Source organism: Cephus cinctus, unplaced genomic scaffold (genome assembly GCF_000341935.2).
Source record: "Cephus cinctus unplaced genomic scaffold, Ccin1 Ccin1_scaffold0805, whole genome shotgun sequence".
Lineage (NCBI taxonomy): Eukaryota > Metazoa > Arthropoda > Insecta > Hymenoptera > Cephidae > Cephus > Cephus cinctus.
The window spans coordinates 404,799-425,463 of record NW_014333402.1 but is presented as its reverse complement, the minus strand read 5'-3'; the positions used below and the strand labels follow the sequence as shown (position 1 = coordinate 425,463).

Below are 20,665 nucleotides of genomic sequence, written 5' to 3'. Positions count from 1 at the left end.
TTGATCATAATCGGGATATGAAGGTTGTCTCTTTGCCTTACCCTAGAAATTTTGTTAAGTGCATAATGCCCAAATGAAATATGAAAGATAATTCTTGATGCAACTAATTTATTTTTTATTTGCAGTAGTAGTAATAGTAGTAGTAGGTAATAAATAGACTGAAATTGTCCGACAATAAATATGTTTTTATTACACATATATCTCATACGAGGGTTACACGATATTAATACATGTTCATTTAACTGTCCAGCAATCAAACACATTGTTTTTTGTTTGTTTAATCATTACACATCTCATTAAATCATCATAAAATGTCATACTTTTAAAACATTCTCGTCGTTAGAGTAGTTTCGAAGCATAAGAAATTCGTAAACTAATATGCCAGAATCAGTGCTTTAGCAAACAATTGACAAACTGTGAATAGAAGAGGGGTCTCTTGCGTATGGTACCTGCGCATCCGCGAGATCCTTCGAAACGAACAACCAATTCTTCATCGTGTTACTTTTTTGTTTTTGCATCCTCTGTCTGTTGAAATTGTCTCCTGCACTCGCACTTTTCATATTCATTCATTTTTGCTCTTTCTCAATAACTTTCACTCCCACACTTTCGCTCTTACAACTAGACCTCTCACACACTTCGTCACGGTCGCACTCACAATATCTTACTCTCGTTCTCTGATTAATCTTAATTATTAACATTATTATTTTTCACCGTACTGAGTCAATGCGAAGGTACATCAGTTGATATTTTGTTTCATTTGTACAAACGATGTCGCTTTGTCATTGAAGCGAACAGGTCCTGTTCGAAGTAATATAATTCCTCCATAACTTACGCGCTACCTCTTATCATCTTCGTTTAAGTTAATCCATCTTAATCGTAATCATAATCGTATTTCGTAATCATATTAACGGTAATTCTAAATTCGGTGACCAGCACCAAACACTTACTAGAATCAATGTCTACAACACAGATACAGATTTTTTTTCTCATAGTACGATTACATTAAACTTAGGTACGTTACTTAAAACTCCTTATAATTCACTAACGCACTCTTGTTTCTTATCTTTTTTTCCCCCATCTTTCACGTCTTCTCATCAAATACTTTCATACCTACACATTCTTGCGATTATTCATTCACTCACGTCGTCCATCATATTTGTCTATTACTTGTATCACTATTCCATTTTATTTTTCTGTTTCGATGGACGAATACGAGCACGGCTGAACGTTTCGTTCTCACAATTTCTTTTGATGATTTGTCAAAAAAGAAAAAAGAAAAACAAATTCACTTCCTACCATCGTGCCCGTCGGCTCCACCAATACGATACTGTTTTGCGATTTTATTCAGAGCGACACGCGTACATTCGTGTGAGAAAGTTTTCCAGATTTCATCGCGTGGCACGCCATTAACAGATTGCCAATTCGATTTCGATTGAAGAGGGCCAATAGCCTGCCTGGTCGGTCATTTGAATTTCATAAAAGCCATAAACGTCACGTGTCGCTCGGACGATCATCGAATATCTTTGATCAATTATTGATTAATTGAGCGGCTCACAGAGAGACATCCAAGCGAATAGGTTTCACATCGAATATACAAGAAGATCTAAAATTCTAAATTCGCTACTGTCGCTACAAGCTGTAGAAGTGATTCATTGCGAAAACGTATTGGTGGGACCCTCCAATGATTGTAATACAATTAACTAATATTAATCTTTGGTTAAAAACAATTAATAATTAGGTTTCGTGTTTCGCAAGAAAAAAAAAAGCGTTCGCGGTTACGAATTAATTTTAATATAAACCCAAAAGACCAGCTCTTATATAGTTGTATATTAAAATTAATTATTTCTCATTAACGGTAGAATATACCCTTCTATTCACTAGTGTACTTTTTTTTTTTTCATTTAATTATGTGTTGGTTGCTAACTCTGACCTCCTTTTTGTTATTCGTCGCCTTTTGCCATCAGTTTAATTACGAGTCTAGGTTCTAGCAAGCAATCGAGACAAAATATTACGTTCAAGATACGTATTCGACCTGTATAGCTTAGGTATTTTAATCGAATGATCGAAACAAAAATCCAAAATTCAATTAATTCTTTTTTTTATTTCTTTTTATTCCCTCGTTTTTTTCTTCTTTCGTACTTGTGTGTGCGTTTGGGAAAACGTACGTTGTCAAGCTATTCGTTCTTATCAATCTCGCGGAGTTAAAATCTTTTTTTTTTTACTACAGGCGACACACTAACGGGTCCATTTGAGTAATCCCTAGTCTCTATTCACAGGCCAACGAATGAAAAATTAAAAGCGGACTACACGATTTCTCGCATTAACCATTTATTAGGGGCAATTCCGACACTGAGAAACTTAAAGGATTCAAGGTACGACCGATTGTCACGTGAATGATTTGCGCGTAAACGGAACAATTGTTCATGCGTCTTACAGCAAGATTCAAGAGTAACGGCCGTTAATAAGCTCGTGGCATAATTCGCATATACCGTGACGCGTGGGACAATGTAATTATTGAAACTTTCTTTTCAACAGTTGCCGAAACCACAACTTATCGTAATAATATCCTTGAGGTAAGAAAAAAACGCGTATAATTATAATACAAAAAGGTTTGAAAGGATCCGAAAAGCACTCGGAAATATCAGGGCTCTTTGATTCATCGAGTTTTACGAATCGCACGCCGTCTGACATATACCGATAATTGTACCATTCTGTTTGATATGTTCTGAAGAATATCCCGTGCGAAACGAGATTCAGAGGAGAATCGGGAAACGAGAGACAGACAGGGAGAGAGAAAGAGAGAGAAATGAAAAGGACTGACGAGTGAGAATCGACGAATGAACAAGAGGTAAAAAACAATGTGTGATGACTCTCCGCGTCCAATGACAACTGCCAAAACTGCCGATAACTCACGCGCTCCTCTTCCTCGTGAACGTTGTGTAGGTCCTCGAGAGAAAATCCCATTGAAAATTGTGTCTCGCATTCTTTATCCACTCATGTATTAATGGACACGATACAGTCATCGATTTTCTCTGAACTTCCGGTAGCCCTCGAGAAAACAAAAAAAAAAAACGATCGAGCACCTAATCCCCGATTTCTCGGAAGCTTCCCAAACTTCGTATCCGAACTCATCAGACTGGTACAATCCTGCCTTTTCGTATCTCCAAGCTATTCGTCCACCCCATGAGATTCGTCCTCCTTAAATCTTCATCTTCGATGAGAGTCGTCGCGACTGACGTCGCGAAAGCGTCGCGACGTCACTGGCCGATTCGAGTCAATCGAATCGTGCCAACTGCAGAATCGCGGCTCTTCCTCGACACTGAACAATCGTTTGACCTTAAAGAGTCTGCTGGATGTTCTCAACAACGAGTATTTCTTCCAATACTCCATCATCGGTCTACCATCTTCCGTTCCTATCTTCGATTTTCCAGTTTGGAGACTTCCATGTTCTTATCTTCTCGTTCTTCCAGCTACTCTCATGCCTCCTTCTTCTGCGTCCCTCCATATCCGGCGAACAACCGTAACCGGACAGAAGTTGTCAGAGGACAATCGGCGCATCCATAAAAGCACCTTCTTCGCGTCGACGAACGGTTCACGGTACATGCCCCCGTAGTCGCGAGGGTAGAGAGAACGACGTGTACCGTTGCCGTCGGCGACCTCGCGATCCGGGGAAAGCGTAGAGAGGATAGCGTCACTGACGTACGCGCCACCAGGATTGTTGCACCTTCTCGTGGAGCTTCTTGCAAATGCCAGCCAGCCTCCGTCACATCCCAGCTTCGCCAGCCGTCTCTTCTGTCTCACCACCACCCTCGCCACTTTCATTTCCTTCACCACCGCCGTCGCCAGCCTCGCCGCTCTCGTCGCCCTCCTCCAGGGTTACTTGAAAATGTATTCTATCGGGCTGTTGCTCGTTCGGTTGCTGATCGTCCGACGGTGGCGATGGGGGTATCATCGACTGGTACCAGTCGCGATTTTCCTCTAGGGTGTCAAGGATTTCTTGAGCGTCAGGATGCACTAGGTCCGCCCAGGTCTCCCAGAGAGGATGTACGATGTAGTCGATGAAACCAACCTGGGACTTCTCTATGGTGGCACTGTGACGATCACACATTGGACTAATGTCCATATTTTGTTCTCGTTCACGATCACCTTGCAGGAAGAACTCTTCCATCAGGAGACTGACCCATTTGCGATAGAGTGGCAGTGGTTTCGTGGGGTTGGACAGATCGGCGCAGTGCACGAGATTCTCCAGGACTTGAATTCTGTCGGTGTAGTTATCTAGAAGGAGAACTCCGGAACCGGCGACCTTCTTCGTTTCCACCATGGTCTTCAAGTCTGCTAGAAGGGACATGTGTTTCGACATATCCGTTGACAGCACCATGTCGATCACCATCTTCCTCAAGGTCTGACGCTGCTTTTTCGTCATGTTTACAAAGATGTCACAGCCCTCGTTCTGCAGCAACTTAAACGCCACGGCCAGATGATGGTTCTCTAACACGGATTCGTCATTGTACATCAAAGCCAGTTCCGAACCTGAGAATAAAAAGGTAAAAGCACAGTTACACAACCTGCTTAAAAAATATATATAATATAGTCCAACGAATTTATCATCCATGATACTCACTCGAATTAATAAGGAACTGATTCGTGAGTCCTGGATGATCAACGTCGTGTATCGTTGCGGCGAATAACGCAGCCGTTATTTCCAACGGTGTGAACACGGACTGAAATAATAAAAAAGGCAAACCAGTCAGTCAAAAATTTTTTATTTTACAGATTTACACGTATGGATATTGGAGCAAAGAAAACTTCGCCTACCTCAAGAGCCGGTGTATTGAGCAGAGTATGGGTAGACTGTGTGACATCAGCCGCGTGCAGACTGTTGTGGAACGGATTGTCCTTTACGTAGTGATCTTCGAGGGTCATCATAAAGGTGACAAAGGTCTTTGGTGGAATCGCAAGAGATTTGAGCAGATCGCGACTCTGGAAGGCCGTGTAAGCGACGCAAGTCAGGGGTCGGTTATTGCTGAGTTCGCCTATCCTGAAGATGTCAATTCCCCACTTGTCAATGTCTGAGACCAGCTGTAACACACAAATGAAAAGTCACGTAATTAGCATTATTCATTCGCCACGGAACACGTTTGGCTGGTTCTTCGCACGAGAGAAGTGAAATTCCAACGGCAAGCAAGACCAGCAATACCAGTCCCACGTGTTAAAAATTATGGAAAGCAGGCACAGAACGAATTCAACTAAGTCAATGTATTCTAATGCATTCGCATACTCATTCGCGTACGTCAACCTTCTTCTTGTGCGAATAAATCGACTAGAATCCACGAGTTTCACGATTCTCCTATGCTAACGTTATTTAAACTTTCTACGTGAAAGATCTACTTTCCGATCAGCAAGACGACAACGTATAGACGCCCGAAGTAAACTTCCTGTGACCGGTGAAAGGAATCGAGTGAGATTTCGTGCCTCTAGGAATTTCATGACTAACGGGCATACCTACTATATGTAACCGGGTATCTGGTTATCCGAGAATCGAGCGACTGCAAAAGGTATCGAAACGATTGTTCTGTCGCCGTTATGGAATTTCAATAAGATTCGTGCTAGAGGTAGTTTTCATAATTCCCAATGGATATCGAGACATTACCCTAATCGGATGTAAAGCCTGTTCCCTCGCCAAATAAAGTGGCGCCTGCTCAGCCGTGCAGAGAGCAGAAAGCGCGCGTCTCATTTCTTAAACGAGCGTTCACTCGAATCACACCACGTGGGCGTAAGAACGGCATTCTACAAAGGCTACCACAACGTCCCATAAAAGGCCGATACCTATTTCACGACGTCGTCAAAGTCGACGATCACTCTTGTCGCTTCGCGTGAATCATACCGCGGCTGACTCGCCTGTCATTATTGCGTCGCGATCTACTGTCATCTGTGACCGAGTATTGACTTTATTTTCTCCGGCTCGAGTCGATGTAAATTATCAAGTAATCGGTCACGATTTGATTCAATGATTTATTAAGGCTGTCGAGGGCGACAATGATATATCGTGTAAATACAAATATCCACACAAATAGGAGACCTGTCAACATTGCATTTGAAATAATCATGTCTCGGTATCGTGGTTTTGTACAATTTGACCGAAAGATATGGAAACTATTTTTTTTCTTCTATACTCTTATCAAGAACCCGCCTCTCTACATTTGGGTTATCGTTCACTGGAGAGCAAATCCGTGTAACGATAAGATACATGTAAAGTAAATTCGCGAGTCGCTCAGTCGTCTCGCAGCTCGACCGTTACGCATAGAAATCCCGTCTACCGATTTATCCTTTTTAGTTTATTTGTCAGTTGACGTATCCTGCGCAGTAAACGTCACGTGGGCGTGCGCCGATGGTAACAGTAACTATGCCATTTTTATAGAACTAGCCATCATCCGACGCCACAGTTAATAGGTTTGTTTGTCCTATTAGAATATCAAATTACAGGTCGCGTTTAATATGTGGGTCGTATTAATTGTAAGAACGTAAATTGGCATCGAGATCGAATGATAGATCAAGACAACTAAGATTTACTATCGAGGCGCGACGAATTCGTAGAGACAAATTTTTATAAAAAAAAATTTTAATTTTCTAAACACCCTTATCATTTCCGTCTCTTTTCATTAAAAATTACCAAACGTCTCGTGCGTGTAAATAATTCTGTAAAAACACCAACCTTTCCAAGCTGCTCTTCGTGGGGTGTCTCCACACCGTAAAGTGGTACGCGTTCCCCGGTAAAGCTATTCGTATGAGTTAAAGGTCTCTTCACACCGCTGATGTGTGACATGGCAGCGGGTCCCCTCTGGACGCGATCCTTTTTCTTGGCAGCTCTGGTATCGACATTTCCGGCTACGGCCACAGCATCCTCGATACGTAAAGATGGCAGGTCCAGCTCCTGTTGCTTATCTGTTAGTTAGAGAGGAAAGAAAAAAAACTATAAGTTGACCTGATATGACTTTCCCTTGGTGTCGATTATCATAGTAATTGTCGACACGAGATAATTACGAAAATGATTTACGAGAATTTCACATGTGCCAGATGGCTTTTGCTCTCGTGATATACATACGTGACGGGACACACGACTACCATAATCAAAATAATTCTACCTCTAATCTGTGTTCAAACAGAAGTGAACGTTCTCTCGCTACAGTCTAAATGGACGCCCAGCTTGGCACAGTCAACTGATGCAGTATTTGCATTTGTCGTGACAGCACGAGTATGAGATTCATAAATAATTTTTCATATAAATCAAAGCAACTGCCACGTGTATTTCTATTATTGTTCCTTTTTGAAAATATTATCTACAGAACCGAAATAAGTCACGATCGCGTTTCTCAGCCCAGTTAAAAGCCCAGCGTAAAGATTTTTCGCGTGCACCCCAGCAGCAAGTAGCCTCTGTTTAATTTCTTGTATCGCCCCATCACGGTCACTAGAGAAATATTGCGGCGGGTCTGACGTGTAATGGATACTATCGGGCTGACCATCTGTGCTCCACTTAACCTCAAAAAAAAAAAAAACAACCAGGCATATCGCAGAGTCGATGTCAGCGTAAAAGATTGTCAACCAGAGAAATTTACAACTTTGGAATTTATAATTTGCACAGCTTTTGCGCGCAGGTATTAACTGAGTTTGAAAAAAAAAAATTACTAAACAAATCAGGATCAAGGACGCGTCTTGCGAGTATTTATGTTTGCTTGATTGTTGTGCGTAATGGAATTTTTTTTTTTTAACAAACCTCACTCATGCAACCTTTGGCATGTGTGTTGGACTGTTGGCAAATCGCACGTGTGAGATAACGTTTTTTTTTTTTTTTTTATTGAACGCAGTATAAACTATACAACGGTATCATTTCGATAAACGTAATAAATAAGAAACATATGTGAAGTTATAAATTTCACGGATAACACGGATCAATGCCAGTGAAACATATCTAATATTAATTTCATTTTGAGATTAAAAGTCTCGACTATGTTCATCGCTATTTTTATAGAATAACTTTTTTTACGCATCCCATTTTCCTAAGGCACTACTGATTTGAAATCATTAAAGATTTTATCGTCTCTGAAAATAAATTTCGTAAACACGTGAAGTCGTCTCGATAATCCAGGATCGTGCGTTCGATGAATTGAGATTAGAAATGATTATCAGATATTATTCGACTTATAAATGACATTTGTACGAATACGCGTTCTATAATAATTCGAATTAATAAAAATTCGAATAATTCGAAGAACTGTCAAGCACGAAAGTAAATAGCGTATTTAATGTTCATATACATCCTATATATTCCAAAGCAGACACGTATAACGAATGCTTGAAAAGAGAAATAAACTTGTACCCTTATCAGTATGCGAGTTTTTAATTAGACCTAAACGTCTCGTTACGTTATTTGATTACATTATCAATACGACAAATTCACAACTGACAGTCCTAACAGGTAAATACTATTTCGATAAATCAAACTTTCATCCGATTAACATACGCGCAGTAAGTGTCGTACGTGTAACAGAAATAAATAATAATTGAACGAAAATAAATAAAAGCCGATAAAAATTCACTATGAAAAATCTTACCGAGGAAAGTACTGCAGATATATTCGGATATCTGATTCCCAGACTTCGAGGATTCCGAGAAGTGAGAGAGTTCCTTGTTCAGCATTCTCTTGAACTGCAATCAAAGAAACAAAGGTTTTGCGTTTAATTAAAACTCGGACAAGGAAAACAAAAAAAATAGTAATTCGTTGCAATCAAGCCGGAAATCCCAAAGTACAATTCAGTCCGACCAACCTGAGTACATGAAATTTTCAAAAACGTTCCGTGACCCATCTGAAAAGAATTTTTTGAGAATTTCTCAAGAATAATATCAGCCACTATAATTTCACACAAAAGGCTTTCTAGTTCAGTCCTCCCGTAATTAGTCATCGGGCACGGAGACAAGTCCAAATTTCCCAGCGGCACCGCCTACCATTCTTACCATTACCCATTGATATTATAGATTACGTATTATCCCACGATCAGCACTGACGTAGACAATTTTCCTGCCCCTCGACCCCTAAAAACCCAATGACGTGGGTTACCAGTGGAAATTCTTCCATTTGGCAAATGTATAATCGATGACGAAGTCCACGTAGCACGGGTCACGATAATTTTTCCATAGATATTTGTTATTTGTGATTTTGTCGGTGATGGCCGGTGGGGGGTGGGTCGGGGCTTGAGCGGGGACGGATAAGGAAGATTTTCTCGAAATAATTTTAACAACATTAGCCCGGGGGCAGGAGTTAATTTCCAGAACTGCGATCATTTAACACTTGGAATAATACCAAGTGAGTTTCCATTTGTTAACCGCGTCGTTAAGCATCCACAGGATACAGGAAATGGGAAAGCAGCTGACGAGTTCAACGTTATACGTTGGATGTTAAACGCGATTCGCTAAAATGCATTAAGCCGTGATCGCACCACAGCTTCTTTACCTTTTATACAAATAATTGACGCACGGCTAATGAATGACTCGTATTTTAGATCCAGGCGGACTTGGGACAGATTGTCGTTTCTTATCTTTTGCGCTTTTACGGTGTTTGCGAACGACATTAGACGCGGCGTACGATTTTCACAAATAGCCAAGAAATTCTTTCGTACGTTAAACCCGTTATCGCTACTTGAAAAACGCGACACTAGCGACACCTCTTTGTTGCGTCTTTGTTTCGGCTAGAATATATAGCGCCTTTTATACCAAAAGTCATTAGGGAAAAACAAAGAGGTGGCATCGTGGGTAGTTGCGATTTTTGATATACCTACGTGTACACGTGTATCGTATACGTTACGTATTGTGAATAACAAGTAACGCTATCGTATTTCTCTAAAGAACAAACTAGAATCTTTATATGCACTTTTATAATACACCTTAAATTTGCATAGCAGTGCATACAACAAACTGTTGAAACAAAGATTCTTAATTATGCCTTTTATCTGGCCAATACAGTACGATTCTTGAAAATTGTTTCCGAGGTTTACGTAAGCCTGCAATAGTCAAAGCCGGTGACGTAGAGACACGTGTGACTGCTGATAAGGTAAATGTAGCTCAGGTACTTGTGTTATATCTAATCAGATTGTTGATTAATTTATAAATTATTCTTAACGTTACATCCGTGTATTGCGCATTGATAGTACTAGGTTATCGGATGTGTATATATACTATATATATATTATGTACATATGTATTTACTTTTTCTCCGGCTATTGACCTTTTGTCGACTGACGAACTTTCGGAAGACTGCGCGTTACGTGAGGATTCAATTTCTTATCGGCAGATGATGACGATGAATTTTTATCGTTAGGATTATCTATCAGTCTGCTATACGATATATCGATTGAGAATTTCTTTCGAGACTGTACTTCATCTCGCTTATGTTTAAACAAGAAAAGTCAACAGGAAGTCCTGATCAAGGTTAACATCCTGATATCTGCCAACAGCCTTATGATCAATGGATCATTAACACGTCATTGATAATATTCTCAAACGATTTCCCGTAATTCGAAAGACTCCACTTGCGTAGTATACGTACTTGAGAATATCTTTGAGGCGGGAAAGAGAGAGTGGGAGAAATTAATAAAAAGTAACGTAATTATTATGCTCGACCGCGGTGTGTCTTGATTAAAGCAAGAGGGTCATTGAAGTGGAGAGAGAGGCTGGTTACTTAACAGTTTTGCTTTAATTATGAAGTTGCTTACGTTTGAAGAAAAAATATATATATGTATACCGAAGCTCACACATAATTTACGAATGGGTATATATGTATCTGATATCAGCGAGTGTAACGTAATATGATTATTAGTGTGAGTTATCGTAAATTTTACGTACAAGGACCGAACGCGCCTCAATAATCGAATTATCAAGTGAACTTTGAGTTACTATTAACTTCATTAAAAAATGTATCAAATTTACGATATCTTTTTTATAATGCAATTTTTTACAAGCACTTACTGAGTTCGTCACTGAATTCTTCCAATGTTTACATGATATCGAGCGACGAGTATGTGATACGTGAATCTGGGAGAAACGAATGTTTCTTTATAGCAGGTAATATACATTTTGGAAATGATTCTAATCGATAAAACGTGCCACTCCGTTATCTGATAATAGCTACGAGTCATTCAAAATACCCAGATATGTCAAATTGTTATCACGGGATAAGTGTATTTGTGAAATATCGGACCGACCGTTACGCAATATTATGCAAAGAAAAAAAAATTAAGATATTTTTAATCATCAAAAGTCTTATTACAAAGATCTAACTGTCTCTTCCACTTCCACCGGTCATGGTAATAGTCATAAAAATGTTTGAATCATTAATTAATAATTATACCTGAACAGCCATGATGCTTGCCATAGCCGTAAGATCGGCAAGAGTCCTCAAGTAATTAAGGTATTTCGTAGATTCCTCCATATTCCCAGTTTCAACCTCTCTGTTGGCTTGACGGACCATTTTACTCCTTGTTAAGATTGACAAGGTATTGAAACAATTGTTCTTAGTAGCACAATATCACCGTAGGAAATCACTAGGCACAAGTTCAACTGTATGTTCACCGGGTTTGAGGTTTACGATGTTTAAGAAATAAATAGTTTGCACTTATTTGTCTCACCGTTCCAACGTATAATATGGTACGCGTATAACGGTCGGTTACTGGTCTTAGCACGTTTGAATCGCTCGAATATAAATCGTAGCAATACCGTCCAATCCTTTGCGTAATGTTTATGTTTTGTCTCGTGACAAACCTAGCAAATCACGCTTTACTTATTCTCTTTATGAAAATTGATTAACGTGGAGCGAAGATGATTTACGAATTTTATTCTCGATACTCGTGTATTCACTTTTCACCTTCGCCTCGTAACAAGGTTGTTTCTCGTTCGACTGCTCAACGTGGTCTGCCGGTTGGCATCCGGCGCTCAGCTTATATCTGGCCGCACATACTAGTCTCCCATGTATAGGTGTGACCGAGCATAAGACTCAAAAGTGGGGGAAGAGGACAGCGTTAACGAGAAGGGAAACATTAGGAGTTCGCAATATATCTTTTCATTTTCAGACGAAAGATCTGTTTTATATTCACCCTGTGAGATAATGGACGACAAATTCTCAGAGGACTGATTCGCCTCATTGTTGTCTGGATGAAAAAAAAAAAGTATCTAGATCTCACGAGATTTTTTTTTGAGCTGCATCAATTTTCTTAAGATTTGAAAAATTTGTTTTGCTTAGGTAATATTCCTTTGATGTTTTTATTTTCATAATTTTTACTTTTCGCTGAGCTCGAACGTATTCAAGAAATATTTGCACATAACGTATGCCTAAAAAAGTTTCTTGTTTCGGTAAGATAAATTATATTTACGTTCATGTACCAGCTAGCCCGGAAGTAGCTATTATTCTTTTTCAAGAGCATGGAAAGTCCACTGACTTAAGTTCTCCGGTATACACTGACTGTGCTTTTCGCGAAATATCAACTTGTCTGAATGCTAGTTCGAGTGACTTAAAATGCTATTTCTGTATCTTGGGGTAACTCAATTTTCAGAATATGCATTACTCGGAGTTCGTTCTCCCCATTGTCAAGAGTAGATTTTAAACAGGAATCAGATGTTGTGCGAAGTGAAAATTTTCTTTGGTAACTCCAGGGTCTGTTTCACTTTCCCAACAGCGCTACTACCAAGTCCAACTAGGATCTCCACAAAGCCTCGATTATCATAATGAAATTTTTACTGGTCTATCACAAAATGCAATTTGCATTTTCCCAAGTAAAAAAACCTAACAGTATCTCAATGTTAGGCAACCTGGCATAATTGCTGTTGCACCATGGCATATATGTGGGCTCGCCATAAGTGCATTCCTCGTCCTTACCATACACAAATGACTCATAAAAATTATCACCAACAAAAGAATTGCCCCGCATGAACCTACTTACGAAACAATTCAATAAAACATACAGTTACCATGTATCAAGTGCATACCTGAGATCACTATGCCTGATCTGTCCAAAATTGACCAAAAACCAGCTTGTAAAAAAAAAGGAATTTCGCACTAAATATGCTTTGCTCCAAACGAACCATGATTTATATTGCAGTCAAATGCACGTACGACTAAATCACATCGGCGTAAGTGGCCAGACGCTTGGTAAAACAAAGAACAAATTTTTTTAGTAATAAAATTTTCAACGAAATACCAGACTCAGTGCTATACAACATTGATCAAGTAGGTTAAAAAGCTAAGCAGAGTTGTTATTGACACATTTTTGAAAAAAAAAAATAAGAAACCCGGAACATCACAAAAATGTATGGTTATTGTGTCGCGATGGTTTTCAAATTTACATGAAAGAATTAAGCACGTACGATGCACGTGAATCGATGATTGGCTAGACGTGATCCTTTCATAAAAATCTTTTAAGTGATTCAAACGACGTACCGTCCTAGTCAACGTAAGTGTCTTTTATGAGCATTCAATTGATACTTCTATTTGTTCGAACTTACCAGCCTAAGCATTGACGGCAGTCAGTATCAATGTATCCGCCAATGTTTATTTAATATATTTTACATGAATTAAATATTATACACAATCAACGGATATGAACGAATGACTCGCAACTGGTTAACCACTGATAATTAATAGGCGGATTGGCACGTAGGTACTGATGCGTTAGCTAATAAGCTGCAGATGTTCGAAAAGCTGACATATGCTTTGCAAATTGGTATTATTATTTATTATGTACAATCAGCGAAAAGATATCGCAAGGACACCGCCTGATATCGTTAGACTCAATGTCAAGTGAGATTGAGCAACTTTCGACAATTTTCTCAAAAGAATCTTCGAGCGATGCGAATGAATGAGTTTCGTGCCGAGTAAATAATATATAATTTGCAATAACCGTTAACCCTAATCTTTCATAATTTGTATACGATTACTACCCGTCGCGATGATATACGTACGTGTATAGCCATAGACTATATATTACGTAATCGTATTCCGCGAAATCCTCCCCGCTGCCTTCTCGGCGAATATTAATCATACGAAAATACGCGAATTTAGCTTCGAGCCAAATTTTGCAATCAAATATATTATATTTTGTATTCGCGAAAAATTAAATGCTAACCATCGTGAATTTCGAAGATATCGCAATTGACGATGGTATAAGGACGTTTTGCGAATGTCGAGTGAATCCTGTCTCGAGGGTAATAAATTTGTTTATCTTGGTACACGTTAATTATTATAATTAAGAATTCCGAGGGATTATTAATTGATGCAGCGACGGTCTCGTATAATTCTCACAGCTGGATGCCATTTTCGTATCTGTACTTTATTATCTCCAAGAATATACCAGGTTATGATTATACGGATTTCGCTTTGCTAATATGATTACGAATATTCGCAAGTTCATCGGGAGATGTAAGAACTAATTAGAGCCGACCTTATATGGATCCGTTTTAAAAGATACACAATGCACGTGGGTGGAAGAATCCGACTCGTTTGCCTAACCAGTCACCGAAGATTCCGATTCGTATACTTGCATTGCTATTTATGTATCAGTTACATCAGCCGAGAGTTCGGCAAATTGTTAGATGACAGTACAAAGACATTTTTTAATGTATGATAGGCCAAAAACGAGCACTGAGTCTCGAATATAATAGTCGAAGCGTCGCGACGCCGAAACATACACGCTTCTTACTTCAAGGAAATATAATGACGTGTTTACCTAGTTGGAAAAAAAAATTGGCTCGAGTGTTCCTCTTTGTCGCTCGCGCGACGTTCTGACAAGCGTGACTGGTATCTCTTCTAGATAATTGCTTTAAAATAATTCGTTACGGTTTTGCCGCAGCGTTAACAATAGGAACAGTTAGTAGTTGAACGATCGGATACCTTACGAGAAAAAAATTTATCATTAAAATTGACCGATGAGAAATCGTTCGGGATATTGAGAGGAACGTATTAAAGGATTTTGGAAATTAAAAAAAAATTTATTAACAGTTCGGTAACCAGATACGTTAGTCCTCATACTCTTGATTCGTCCTCGAGCGGAGATCCTGTGGATTATACTGATGTGTCTTTTACAATAAAGCACGTGCACAGGTGCGCCAGACAGCGCGTGGACATTCTTTCCCGACTGATCCAAAAGTGACTAAAGGCTTGTACACATGTTTATATTGCTATGCTATTCTATTCAGACCGCGATTATTGAGAAATTCTGCACAAATAATACGAAGGATCGAATTTGCTACAGAGCCATTGGAAAGGAAAGGAATTCGTTATAGTGTAAACAAACACGCACTGTGACGTAATCGAATCCACCGCTAAGACGAGTCAACAGCGCGTACACGTATCACTATTAATTACGAATTCTCGAATAAATTTCGAACTATTCAATGCCAACGTTATAATCCTACCATAAATTTGACTTCAGTAAAGATTCGGTTAAAAATTGATCAGATTGGTTTTAGAATCAATGATAACGAAATTATCGATATGACGATGGTAAAAGGGTAAAATATTTGAATTGATTCTATACTGATATGAAAGTGTAGAAACAATACACATGCTATTTATCAAGTAGTTATACTTTCATGAGAAATGTTCATAATGGAGAGCCGCCTTACCGCAGGCTTTTACATTCGTAATAAGATTTTGAATTTTAAAAAAATTGCAAGAGATTGTTCATCATTCGTTAAGGATGTATACCTTTAATGCTTTCTCTCTCTCTCTCTTACGTACCTGACCTATCCACCTAACATGGTAGTGGAAGTAGCAATGTAAGCAACATAACAAATGGACCAGCCATAAAGGTAATTCCAGCCATTTGTCCCAGCAGTGAACGTACCTTAAAAGCATCAGAGAGTAATAACCGTTGTGCCGGTAAGTTTACGTCATGATGTTTATTTACGTTCGAAATCATTATTAATTTCATTACCAGAGCACATCCATCTTTAGGAAGAGTTGAGTTCGTCGAACTTCACTAATAGCAAATGTTAAATATAGAAATGAGACTAAAGTAGGAACACGATAGTCTATCATTTCGTCAAATATATGCCATCGTCCATGTTAAATTTATGCCTAGTTCATCAACCGCGAAGGAACGACTCCGAAGAGTCACTAGAGAATTTTAACATATCTCGTGGCTGGATATACATATATATAAATCCAGATATCTATCTGTATGCAAATAAAATATTTACCGCATCGCCAAACAACTGTATATCTACGTGACGTTCTCGCAAATATTTTTCAAATTTTTTTACTATCTTTGGTCAGATATTATGGTATGGTATGGTTAGGCCAGGTAAGGTTTTATTTCCTTGGGTTACAAAGTCATTAAATTCTCTCGACGGGCGCATTGAATCTGCTTATTTAAGAGCAAACCACTCGGTGGCGCTACTTCAAAATAATCTGCGAATTAAACCTTGAGCATTGCAAGCAGCGTGCGTAAGCACACGTGCTATTCTTTCGCGTACATTACCCATCAGCCATGCACTTCGTTTCCGTTTGCGAGAGCGCGTCTTTCGAAATGCCGAGGTGCATGCCGGGATGTCGAAGGATAAACAGTATAGGAATTTAGATTGGTTCTCCTCGCTTCGCTGTGAATGGAATTCGTTAAGCGGATCAAATGTTTGCGGCAGGGATACGAAAATCGTATATTTCCGTATAAATTAGAGAGAAAAAAAAAAAAAGAAAAAAAATTCAAAGCATCCATTTCACTTAGCAGCTAAGCTACGTGGAAATTGTAGGTTACGTATCACCGGTATGTAAACACCATATAAGGTGAAATCGGTAAACCACCTGTTTTTGTAGGTTACGTGGTTACGTCCAATAAAGATATACACAGGTCTATACACATGCATATTCCGAGACACTGAACGAACTTCGCGTACCTGTAACAAAGATTACTCCGTACAAAAGAAACGTAAGCAGAAGAGTGTTTCGGTTCAAACGAAAAACCCATATCCGCTACGTGAATGCCGGAGGTTGAAATATTTATCTTCTATTTGCCGAATCTCGGAATCTCTCGGAAGCCGTTACGTAACGGGTGGCCTTTAAAACGTGCTACAGTTACATCGCGAAAAGCGAGCACGTAGTCAGGACGGAAGACAGGGAGTTAGGGGAGTTCTGAAATAAAATTTTAGCAACAGAGGAGCACACGAAGCTTACGAATTAATTCAACGTATCCGGAAACGTCTTGGTACACGGAATATCGCACGAGTCACGGAGGATCTACGCGAATTTTACGACGCGCTGCTCCCCCGACTTGCGGAATGTCAAATAGTCTCGCTGAGCGAAATAAGTCGCGGCGCAGCTCGTTAACGATGAAAACAAAAACTTGGCAAATCCCACGCCCCGTAGCCTTCGCGTACCGCTATGGAATTCGTCTTCGATCACGATTGCTTGCAAAAGGGATAGTCGCGAGGTAAACGTTTCTACCGTGGACAAGGTATATACTGACAGCTGGCAATCAGCTATTAAAATTCGAACGAGTATTTCACAGATATGCGTATCGCAGGTAATAATAATAATATTACGTAAGTACGTCCCGGAAACGGTTTTCTTGACAGATTTTCATATTTGTCTCATTACCATTGTTATGATGCTCGGGATTAATAATTCCATAGCTCAGACTAGTATTAACCAGTCACATAGCAGACGGATCCTGCATTTGATTAATCTTCTCTGTATATAATTAATCTTTAATTAATTCACGCCAGTCGGCTAGTTCGATTCTGCCGGCATAGCGGAACTTGGTCTTAGGGAAAAAAGCTACGGGCAGCAATGCGGGGACGCGTGTCACGAAGAAAGGCTGCGTCGTTTTGAAAAGTCGAGGAAAACAGGAGGGAAAAACATCAGTGGCCGAGACCACGTGATATTTCGACGCTCGGGGCTCGCATCGATCGTGGTAACTGGAGCACGTTACATTATTCTGCAATATGTATACGTCATCGTGACGTATGTGCAGTCGTAGTGGGATATAGGAGAATTACGAAAAATCTTGAATTTTCAAACTAGACTCCCGTTATGTGCGTGCTCGGTAAGTGGTCGCTTCCCCTCCGATCGCTCGCTTATCTCGTATCGCCAAGCCATAGGGATTTTCCCCACTGTCACCTATTCGGCATATCGTTGCACAATAATTGTGGAAGGACTGCATGTGTGGAAACAAGTAAGGACAATGAATTCCTCATGTACGGATAAAATCGCCTCAAATTGCAAATCAATGTTGAGCGTTAGGACGCAAAAAGATTATTGACGATACTTACTATAACGTTAATCGAACGTAACGTGAGGCCTCTAGAACCGATATGACGATCGGCGTGTGCATTCGATTATCGCGCCTGCTGACAGCTCATTGTTTTAATGCGCATCAGCCATGACTGCAAGTACCGTAAACAAAGTGTTGATATGGACTTCCGAGTGCCAAAAGGCAATTTTCATATAAATACGTATGATAATATTTGTCGTTAAGTTACGCAACTACGATAACGTGTCGAAGATGGTAATCGTGTAATTATAAATTTTTAAGTAAACAGAGCAACGGTATTATTCATTAAAACGAGGATTTTTTACGAATTTCACGGTAGAAAGATTTCCTATGAAACTGCAATCGAGTTCTCACTGACCTGTCGCGAGCGACAAAGTATTAATCGATTGTCGATCGCTCGTGTACGTTTATGAGTAAGTTCCCATATTTTTCCGAAAATTTTAAAACAGAGTTTTATGCTTTCAAAAAATAAGGTATGCGTTAATCGTCATGCGCGTGGACTACGGAGACGAAAATAAGTAAATTAGTAAGAGGGTCTTGTTATTTTCTGCCAATTGCACGAACTCATTATAAGCCGTTTAATGCTTCAATTTCAGATTCATCCACGAATTTCTGTTAGAAAGTAATTTTTTAAGTTCAAAGACCTCGTTCGGATCGAAGACAGCAGATAGTAGGCTCGATACGTTCCCCTTGGACTTATTTATGACGTCTTCGGTTGGATACTCCTTAGTGGTTGCTTTTTGTTTCAATAAAGTCCAAATAGCCCACTAATTCATCCGCTGGTTATCTACCCCACCATACTTACGTACACGTGTCTAATGTTACATTCAAATTCACAAAGAAGAAAGTCACACCAGTGATCTAATAGTCGTGAAAATAGTGCTAATACGTACGACGCGTGTCCCCGTCGACTTAAGTACACAGAGGATGGCCCCGAAGGAAAAAAAAAGTCATCTGTGATTTTACGCAAACAGTCTACTGGGATAGCAGGATATTAGCCCGTTACGTCGATCTACGTGACGTCTCTATACGACCCGGACGAATACCGGAGAGAATCAGTATTTCTGTATTTTTCATGTAAGACTGTATAGTAACGTATAAACAATGACGCGACCGATTGTCCAAAAGTTCCACTGTTTATCCTCAGCCTTGTATAACTATGCATATCATTTTTCATTTCAATAAATTGTACATAGAATAAAGAGGCATTGCCATGTATTGTGCGTTGGCATTGGTCGATCTCTCGTAATCGATTAGATAATAGCGAATTATTTAGATGCGAAACGGAACGCAGTACACGTACGCTCGTATGCCGAAGGTGATTTACGCAATATGGCTACGGCCATTCTCGGATAACTCATTATCCTTCACGAGTTAATGCACTGTTGTGATACGTCACTTTATGCAATCGCAACTTCCCCGCCTCTCGTCAGCTTCTACTCAGCCCCGTGAAGTTGGCCACGATCGACGCTCCGAGTGATGCTCGCGCGGGATTCTGGGAACGAGCGGAAAGACATTAGACTAATACTTGGATTTTGCTACGTCCGGAATACACATCTCGGGAAGTCGGCGAAACGTTCTTGGATCAGATCCAAAACGTGATTGTAAGAAGCGAAAGCACTATGGTAGTCGAACAAAAAAATGTGTTTCCACAAACAACAATATGATTCACTTGTTCAGAGAAAATTCTTCGAGTCACGTAACTTTACCGTGCTTGTGTTTACCGTTGCAAGATATACCCTTAGGCAGCAGCCCCTTATTGCCTGAACGACTGCAGTGGGAGAAGAGGAAATGACAAAAAGGTAGTTTTAATTTACACGCACGGTATACGCGAAGATGACCTGAAGGTAGGTACGAATGCAAGGCAAAGTCTAAATATCGATCGAACGTCTGACAGAGCGTTTTTCTATGACGATAAATTTTCAGTTACTTTTAGAACGTCACACTCGATGCAATGACCAGGCATCCTGATACCGACACGAGCACTTGCGATATGGATTTTATCATACCGCAGTAGTCGCATCGCGAAAGATCCAAGAAACGTACACTGCCACGTGAGTTTACCAGTAAACACATCTCCACGAATAACCCATCGTGCACGTATATGCTCGTGCGTGAATATACGGCAAGAATGTCCCTACTAAACGTAATTATAGACGAGGAATTGAATCTTGTGTAGGAAAATATACACGGTGGACAATATTACGCAATCGTCGGATAAACGTAAACGAGTAACTCGATGTGACAGGATGTGACAGTGAAATATTGTACATACCACCTTGCGATTTTATTTTATAGTACTTCAATAATATTTCAGTCTCAGGCAACGCCCGGGGGGGGGGGGGGGGTTAAAACCC

At 39.8% G+C, this 20,665-nt stretch overlaps 1 protein-coding gene and 1 long non-coding RNA gene across 18 annotated transcripts in view; one reads left to right on the top strand and one right to left on the bottom strand.

The window, feature by feature from the left end:
* Nucleotides 1–164: 164 nt before the first annotated feature.
* Nucleotides 165–20,665, bottom strand: part of LOC107270594 (cAMP-specific 3',5'-cyclic phosphodiesterase) — a 222,580-nt gene continuing 202,079 nt past the window's right edge. For 12 of the 13 annotated variants that reach the window (XM_015745747.2, XM_015745745.2, XM_015745744.2 and 9 more), the window contains 5 exons: nt 8,610–8,703; nt 6,713–6,942; nt 4,816–5,079; nt 4,622–4,721; nt 165–4,530 (listed from right to left, as the gene is read on the bottom strand). In XM_015745747.2, coding sequence (XP_015601233.1) covers nt 3,764–4,530; nt 4,622–4,721; nt 4,816–5,079; nt 6,713–6,942; nt 8,610–8,703 — 1,455 coding nt within the window. In that variant the 3' untranslated portion in view covers nt 165–3,763. Of the gene's footprint in view, nt 4,531–4,621; nt 4,722–4,815; nt 5,080–6,712; nt 6,943–8,609; nt 8,704–11,398; nt 11,970–20,665 lie in introns of those variants that run through there. The other variant, XM_015745753.2, reaches the window with a different exon arrangement.
* The window catches only part of LOC112494781, a 22,415-nt gene continuing 17,532 nt past the window's right edge, over nt 15,783–20,665 (top strand). For 3 of the 5 annotated variants that reach the window (XR_003060602.1, XR_003060603.1, XR_003060601.1), the window contains exon 1: nt 15,783–20,362. This is a non-coding gene — a long non-coding RNA (uncharacterized LOC112494781). The remainder of the gene's footprint in view (nt 20,363–20,665) is intronic. The other 2 variants (XR_003060600.1, XR_003060599.1) reach the window with 2 other exon arrangements.